This window comes from Rutidosis leptorrhynchoides, chromosome 2 (genome assembly GCF_046630445.1).
Source record: "Rutidosis leptorrhynchoides isolate AG116_Rl617_1_P2 chromosome 2, CSIRO_AGI_Rlap_v1, whole genome shotgun sequence".
Classification (NCBI taxonomy): Eukaryota; Viridiplantae; Streptophyta; class Magnoliopsida; order Asterales; family Asteraceae; genus Rutidosis; species Rutidosis leptorrhynchoides.
In genome coordinates, this window is record NC_092334.1 from 225,395,141 (window position 1) to 225,404,676 (window position 9,536).

Consider the following 9,536-nt stretch of genomic DNA (forward strand, 5'->3'; position numbering starts at 1 on the left):
ACCGCGATTCCACCCTGGGTTAATGTTGCGTGACATTATTGCTGCCTAGCGTAAAAAATATCAATGAATATGTTTTACAGCTATCAGCTACATGATAGGTCTGGTGTTTACAGTCTCATGCTGTGAACCGGCCAGCTATTCCAGCAATATGTAGTGACTGTTTATTGTAGTATCGAGTTGGATTGCATGGGCTACATTAGAATGAAACAGCAGGATATACGCAATGAATACCTTACTGGTTTGCACAATGCTATAAACAGGGGTGATCGTACCGGTGCAGACGTGGGTAGTAGAACAATTTTACCCGCTTCTTTCACTGGTGGTCCCCGTTACATGTTTAGCCATTACTTAGACGCGCTAGCCATTTGTCGCGTTTTTGGTAATCCCCAATTTTTTATCACCTTCACATGCAATGTGAAGTGGCCTGAAATCGTTCACTATCTGCAACCCTACCCGTATTTAACAGCTTCAGACCTAGCTGATATTGTTGCCCGTGTATTCCACTCAAAAGTTAAAGAATTCGTTACGTTCTTAAAATAGGAGAAGCATCTTGGCAGCTTTAGAGGGAGTAAGGTTCCCTTTTTATTAAGCTCCCTTTATTGGAGAAACCTCACGTTGTTCTACACTAACATTTTTTTTCCCTCTTTTTTCAGTACTTTATACAATCGAGTTCCAGAAACGGGTTTGCTGCAATCCCATACATTACTGTGGGTATATTCGGAGGCTCCAGGTGCAATTATCGAACACCTGGACGACTACATATCTGCTGAATAGCCTGACCCCCGAAGTGTTCCAGTCGGTTACAGAGTTATATTAGCCACTATGATGCATGGTCCATGTGGTCTAAGCAAAACTAAAGCTCCCTGTATGGAAGGTATTTCTTGCTAAAAAAATTTCCCAAAGGTATATAACAACAAAACATTCTTTGACGTCGACGGTAGGGCCCACTATCGACGGCATAATACTGGTGTATATACGACACATTCAGGTGTCAAGCTTGATAACAGCTACGTTGTTCCTTATAATCGCATACTATCTCTGACTTTTCAGGTAATACTGGTGTACACACCACACATTCAAGTGTCGAGCTTGATAACATTTACGTTGTTCCTTATAATCGCTTACTATTTCTGAATTTTCAGGCTCATATAAATGTTGAATGTTCTGGTTCAACAATGCTTATCAAATATCCGTTCAAATACATTTCTAAAGGCACGGTTCATGTTGCAACTCGCATCTCAAAGCCTTTAGGCACTAACAATTCACAAACACCTGAATAATCTGAACCAGTAGACGAAATTCAGAATTTCATTGACACTTGGTTCATTTTCCCTCACGAGCATTTTCAAATTTCCAATATATCATCGTGAGCCTTCCGTGCAAATCCTGGCTGTTCATATAGAGAACATGCAGCTTTTACACTTTCACGAGCAACAACCCCTTCATTCTATAGCCGAAAAAATCCAACCAAAAAAACCACACTCACTGAATGGCTACATTACAACTCCTCCGCTTCTGTCGGCAGTCATCTTACGTATCTTGATTTTCCATCCAAATTTTCCTGGTATGAAGCAAACAGATCCTGGAAACGAAGATCAAATATAAATAAACCTTTAATTGGGAGACTATCGTATATACACCCTGCATTTGGAGAAGCTTTTTTCCTCAGGATGCTTCTCTGCCATAAAAAAGGTTCCATTCATGTTTTTAATTCAACTTGATAGTATATGTATATATATATGTATATATATGTTACTTGCTCTAATGTTTGATTATATTTTTTCATAAAGGATGTAAAAGTTTTGAAGATATTAGAACCATCAACGACGTGGTGCATCATACATATCGATCTGCGTGTGAAGCTGTTGGCCTTCTTGGCGATGATAAAGAGTGGGCCACTGCACTCGAAGAAGCATCGGCATCGGCAAGTTCATCTAAACTTGCCTTGCTTTTTGCCCAGATTTTGGGTTACTGTGATGTGACAAATCCGGTGAAACTTTGGGAAAAGCATTGGAAATTGATGGCTGACGATATACCCCTGTGTTGATGCCTTTCTAAACATGCCAAAATTTCACATCAATGATGAAGACTTCCATATATATGTGCGGTACGAGGTCGAAATCCTTTTGAACCAGTCTGCAAAATCAATATCAGAATATGGGTTACCAGATCTACCACGAAACCTGTTGTTGGATCTTGCTAACTGGTTGATTATGGAAGAGAAGATTTACTACCGTGAATCCCTTAATAATCAGCGAGTGGAACTGGAGCGCAGCCTGAATGGCAAGTAAAAACAAATTAATGAATTGGTAATAAACATGTCATATAGTTAACAAAGCAGTTGGTTTTTGTCTACGACCACGGTGGAACAGGAAAGACGTTACTATGGAAAGCGATTATCACAGCATTACGGGCAAGGGGGAAGATTGGCCTTGTTGTAGCATCGTCTAGCGTAACGTCCCTGCTCTTGCCTTCCTGCAGGATTGCTCACTCGCGATTTAAGCTTCCTTTGGTCGTGAGTGATGAATCAATGTGCAACATAAAAAAGAACACTCAAATGGCAAAGTTAATTCAAAGTACGGACCTCATCGTTGAAGCACCAATGAATGACAAGCGATGTTTTGAAGAGATAGACCGTAGCCTTAGAGATATTTTAGAAAGTTAAAAGTAAATTTAGGCCCCGCAAAATATAAAATAATAAACCACTGTCTCTCTTCTGATAACTAATCCTGACGTTTGAGACCCAATGACATCGCATTAACAAAACCGTCCGTTTTGATCATATCAAGAGAGTAACAAGTTTTTGCGCCACTGCCAGGGATCGTGAATATTTTGATTGAGAAAAATTTTAAGCATACAAAAGTGCTATTTGGTGGTGTCTAAGAAAGACAATTATACACGGACTTGGTTGTTGGATTTTTCGAACAGTCTCCAATTATATTGGAACAAAAAGGATCATGCCTCTTCGTTATCGATCTAGCCACTTAGATACGAAGTAATCTGTAAGAAACCCTATCAATTGGAATATCCGATAAGGTTAGCGACCGAATTTTAAGAATAATTGTTTTAATTAAATTATCGATCCTTTTAGTTAATATTTTATGAAAGTTACTTTTCTAGTCTTTTAAACAGAAAATCTAAAAACAAATGGAACCACAAATCACCCTTGCTTCTATGCAAAAGTCAAGATTCGAAGAAAGAGGAGGACCAGTCACCTTAGGAACTGAAGGGATCCCTGAAATCAGTTCACATATGATCAAATTAGTCAGTATGATCTGTAAATTTAAAGGACTTCCGACTGACGATCTAAAATTTCACCTAAATAAATTTATGAGTCTGGTTGACTCTTTTAAGAAGGAAGTAAACGAGAAAAATATTTTGAAACTTCACCTTTTCAATATTCTTTGTCTACACACGCTTTAACATGTTATGATGAGCTTAAACCTAATTCAATACATTCATGCGAGGAATTAGCAAGAACGTTTTTAAACATAGTTTATCCACCTTCCCTACAAACATGTTTAAGAAATGACATCGCAAGCTTTTCTAAAAAAGAAAACGACTCATTGTGTCTAGCATGGAATAGAGTAAAGGTAATGCTTAAAAGGTGTCTGAATCATTCGTTAAGTCGGGCGGACATAATCTACACACTTTACAATGGTTTGACCAAAGATGATAAGTCTCTCCTAGACATGGCCTCGCAAGGCAATTTCATGTCACGAATGGCAGATGAAGCATGAAATCTCTTAGAAACAATAGTTGCACAATAGGAAGATTGGAGCAATGAAGCTGCTGAGAAGGATGACATCTTCACTCAAACAGTAAAAATGCTAGAAACTAGGTTACGAGATCTCACCCTCACTCTTCAAAGTTTACCAATTACTAAAAGTACTGATGCTACTAGAACCATTATAAAGTATCCTTACCCTAGATGAGCATATAAACAGCAGAATAGCTCAGACTCCAATATTGTCTTTCCATTACAACAACCTACTCTCCACTCTAAGAAAACTTAAGTCAACTTTATGACAAAGCAATATATGATAAACCTTCAAGTCATAGAATGCCAGAATAAATTTGATGCTTTGACAAAGACTTTTGAAGAATTAATAACCAATTTTCATCTTACTCTTGAACGATTAATCACTAAAGTTGAAACAGAGTGTAGTGAGTTTGATGCCCTAGTAGTAACTAAGGGTGGGAAGGAAACTGTAAAGACCCGTCCTAATCCATAAGGACGAATACAATAACATATGATTACATTGCGAGGTACTTGACCTCTATATGATACATTTTAAAAACATTGCATTTGTTTTTAAAAGACAAACTTTCATTTCATCCAAAGTTGACGTCATGCATACCATTTCATAATATATCCAACTATAATTGACTTAATAATAATCTTGATGAACTCAACAACTCGAATGAAACATCTTTTGAAATATGTCATGAATGACTCCAAGTAATATCTCTAAAATGAGCAAATGCACAGCGGAAGATTTCTTTCATACCTGAGAATAAACATGCTTTAAAGTGTCAACCAAAAGGTTGGTGAGTTCATTAGTTTATCATAATCAATCATTTCCATAATTTTAATAGACCACAAGATTTCCTTTATTCAATAATCATACACTCGCAAGTGTTTAAAAATCATTCATATGGATTGAACACATGGTAACCGACATTAACATCATGCATATAGAAAATCCCTAAAACAGAAATCCATCTGTATAATATAAACTCGAAGAACTAAAGCATACCATTTTCCAGTATGGGGGGAGTTAGTGCCCGTAGATCTACCTTTAGGATTCGCGTCAATTAGGGTGTCTGTTCCCTAATTCTTAGGTTACCAAGCTAAAAGGGTGATATTCGATTCGATAATCCAACCATAGAATGTTGTTTCAATTACTTGTGTCTATTTCATAAAACAGTTATAAAAACAGCGCATGTATTCTCAGTCCCAAAAATATATATTGCAAAAACATTTAAAAAGGGAGTAAATGAAATTCACCATACTGTATTTTGTAGTAAAAATACATATGACGAAACTGAACAATGCAGGGTTGGCCTCAGATTCACGAACCTATATCATTCATATATGTATTAAAAACATATAACAAGTTCATATTTTAACAATATTAATATACTTGTTATATTTAATGATTTGTATGTCATGTTTAATAAATAACTTAAATATATTTATTTTATATATCTTTAATAAGTAATTAATACTTATTATAATATAATAACAGAGTTAAGTTATCTGTTTTAAATATGGTTTTATATTCCTACTAGTTATGTTAATAATAATAATGATACTAATAATAATAAAAATGATAATAATAATGATAATACTAATTATTATTAAAGTTAGTGTTAGTAATAATATTGATGATAATGATATTAATATTTAATAGCTCACTTAAATCATAATTTATCCATAGTTTTTAACTCTATAAATTTATTTATTTATGCTTAATATTATTTAGCAAAATATTATTTTTTGTATTCGAAGTTTCGAATTAACATTTGTAACCATACTTTTTAAATCATGATTTTTACTTAAGCTTAATTATATTACTTAACTCATAACTTTGTTACATTACTTTTACGTCATAACATTCCTCATAATATCCTAATATCTTAAAATCTTAACAGTTTTATGTCTGTACATACATACATACATATATATATATATATATATATATATATATATATATATATATATATATATATATATATATATATATATATATATATATATATATACTTTGATTATCATATTCATGACCACAGTTGTGTTACTCATATCCTAATCAATATAAACTTTATAATTATATACATACTTAACTTATTTAAGCTCATAAGATTTTAGTTCATAAACTTATAATACTTAATAATAATAATCCTTAATCATAATAATAATAATAATAATAATAATAATAATAATAATAATAATAATAATAATAATAATAATAATAATAATAATAATAATAATAATAATAATAATAATAATAATAATACATTAGTATTAGTAATAATAATAGTTATGATACTTGTAATAACATCAATCATAATTAATAATAACAACAACAACAACAACAACAACAACAACAATAATAATAATAATAATAATAATAATAATAATAATAATAATAATAATAATAATAATAATAATAATAATAATAATAATAATAATAATAATAATAATAATAATAATAATAATAATAATAATAATAATAATAATAATAATAATAATAATAATAATAATAATAAAAATAAGTGAAAGTTATATACCTTTTAAACAGCCATCCTAAAAAGAACTGCCCATGACCGGGCTCGAACCCAAGACCTCTTGTATACCTCAACACTCTCACAACCATTGAACCAATTCATTTTTCTTGAACTAAACCCAAAAGATAAATTTTTAACCTGTTTCTTTTTCTGTTTCTTCCACTTCTTCCCCAATAAAAATCAAACGAATCCATGAATAAACTTAAAAAAAATGTTTACTAATTAGTGTTAGGATAAAAAAATATATTCAAAAACATTTAACTAGTATTAAAATGAAATAGAAAAAGGAAAAAAAAAAAAGATGCTGCTGAGCAGCGACGATGAACACAACAAAAAAAAAATAAAGATTTTGATATTGAAACATTTTTAGACTTTGAAACCTTCATAAATTATCTTCCAAATCGTCAATGGAATATACAAGAAGCATCAATTGCATCAGAATCGTAACATATTACTCGAATTTGTTCATAGAAAATCTTTTGACTTTTTGTTTTTAAAACTTTGACCTCGAAATTCTTGATTATTTCTTCGAATTAGCCTTTGTAATGTTGAAGAAAGTTTCAAACAATGAATTAGAACGTTTCTGCATTTATAGATTTTTCAAAATCATTCGAAATCAAGACTGGAGTAAAAATATGAATGTACAGAGATAGAACTCGTTTTCTTTTTTTTTCTTTTTTTTATATAACAGATAAATGCAAATTGCAAACTGATTATTGATAAATGAAAGTAACTCGAATGATTTGTAATAATTGAGGAATTCAGTGTATATGTTGATGATATGGGTCGACATGAAGTCACGAGCAAAGATAGTTTAACAGAAAAGATAAAAAAAAAATAACACTGATAAAGACATAAATTACGCGTAATATCTGTATATGATTTTAATTTATACGGATTAATTTATTAATAAAAATAATATCATTAATATTAATAATAATAATAATAATAATAATAAAAATACTAATATTTTAATAATAATAATAATATTAATATTAATAATAACACTAATATAAATAATTAGTATATATATAATAATAACTACAAAATTTACAACAATAATATTATTATTAATAATAATAATACTATTTATAATAATACTACTGTTATTAATAATGATAATAATATTAGTAATAATAATACTATAATAACTTATTTATATTAAATTCGTATCTCTAGATTATATATTTAAAATAATATTAATAACGCTAGTATTGATATTATTATTAGAAGTATTAACAATATTATGCCAACAACTATATTTATAATTAAATTTATTATATTAGCATTATGTAATATAATTTTAACTATATACATTACATAATAATTTATATTAACTATTAAATTTTTATATATTTTAATATATATATAACAATACACATATAGTAATAATTATATATAGAAATCAAGTATTTATATATAAATTTATTTTACTTCCAACTTAATTATTTTATATCTTATTTTTTATATTATATTTTAAATGTTGAAATTATATTTTATTATTTTCCATTATTATTATATATATACTTACATTTATATTTATATACATTTATTTACAAACTATCGTTCGTGAATCGTCGGGAACAGTCAAAGGACGAATGAATTCATGTAAACAGTTCCAAAACTTTTTAAGACTCAACCTTACAAACTTTACTTATCGTGTCAGAAACATATAAAGATTAGGTTTAAATTTGGTCAAAAATTTTCGGGTCGTCACAGTACCTACCCGTTAAAGAAATTTCGTCCCAAAATTTGAGTCAGGTGATCATGGCTAACAATAAAAATGTTTTCCTGACGAACATGAGTTGATAAATAGAGTTTTATCATCATTGAGTAATATGGATAAAACAATTCGATTATTTCAAAGAGCACGAATGAAGCTATCACAAACGAGCGAAATGAGTAAATGCAGATTCGTCTTAACTTTTGACGTAGTCACGGTTGATTTTCGAAATTCAAGGGATTTAAAGAAAATCTTCGAAATCTAAAAGATTTGATTCTTCGGCGAGTAAGGAAATTAAGATCTCTATAATTAAATACGGTGATCTGCCTCGATTACTCTGTCTGATATTCCCATTATAAATTAAACTTTTTCCGTTCCATTATTTTCTCCACTTATATACTTTCTTCCTTAATTCACACTTCCACAAAATCCGTCAATATGCTTAATCATGTATTGACCCTTGCTATTATATTAACCATATTTACCGTCTTTCTTTCTTTTCTATCTTTCACCAGAAGAATATTTATTTTTACATCTACAACGTTCTTGGGTTGATGGTTTTCAAAATTTTACCCTGCCTCTGTCTTTCCATAATTATTGACATCACCGGTTAATGATCCCTCCTATTTGCTGTGTTTTATACTTGAAGCTCCATGAATTTGTTTTCTGTTCTCGGCTTTAAGTAAAGCCAATAATCGTCTAGATTTCATAGGTATGGTGTTTCGAATGAACGTGGCTAATGTTCTAAGAAAGAGACAGTAATAGTACAATCTGATTTGTCAAATTACCAGAATTCAAGGGAAAAGATAGGACTATCAAGAAAACATGTTCTTGATATATCGATAGATTAGATAGAATGTAAGAGTCTTGTAACATAGCACGTGATGACGTTATAGTCTGTGAATCATCACGTCCCATTAGAAACTCAGCATGACTTACTGTAATATAATCACGTTGATCAAGTGTCAATATATTATACTAACTTATGCTTCAGTTCCCAACACTACTTCAATATCATTCATATTTTAAAATCAGAGGTTTCAGATGTTTAGAAACTAATATAGTTTTCTTTAAAATGTAACACAGATAGCACGAAGAGATGAATAATCTCATATGAGAATAGTTATGGATATATCTTCAGAAATATTGAGGATATTTATAATGAAAGATATGATAAAATCTTAGAATTTCTAATATCGATGGATGATGATGAAGATTGTTCGTAAAAGTGTAGAGTCAGGAGTAAGGTATTCGCTAAAGATTTCATCAGAAACAGAATCATCAGGATTCTTTAAATGCAGGGTTTGGTCCTTGTATTTGTCCTTAGTCTCCTTCAGGGTTTGCTTAATTTGTTTTTTTTAGTATCAAAATCTTTGAGCTTTTTCAACATTCCGAGTATTGATTCGCAGACTGGGTGTTTTTTTCAGAATTTCAGAATTGAAGATCATAATTCTAGAAGATAGATGTTATATGTATACATATAATTGTTGACGTAGAAACGCTGCGAGATTCAAAATAC

At 30.5% G+C, this 9,536-nt stretch overlaps 2 protein-coding genes across 2 annotated transcripts; both read left to right on the forward strand.

The window, feature by feature from the left end:
- The first annotated feature begins 201 nt into the window (after positions 1-201).
- On the forward strand, positions 202-1,280 carry LOC139888570 (uncharacterized). The gene is made up of 5 exons (XM_071871573.1): positions 202-495; positions 654-730; positions 849-874; positions 989-1,050; positions 1,143-1,280. The coding sequence occupies exons 1-5, from the start codon at positions 202-204 to the stop codon at positions 1,278-1,280; spliced, it is 597 nt and encodes a 198-aa protein (XP_071727674.1).
- Positions 1,281-2,060: 780 nt separating this feature from the next.
- Positions 2,061-2,665, forward strand: LOC139888571 (uncharacterized). The gene is made up of 2 exons (XM_071871574.1): positions 2,061-2,283; positions 2,373-2,665. Exons 1-2 carry the CDS (start codon positions 2,061-2,063, stop codon positions 2,663-2,665), a joined length of 516 nt encoding a protein of 171 aa, XP_071727675.1.
- Positions 2,666-9,536: the final 6,871 nt, after the last annotated feature.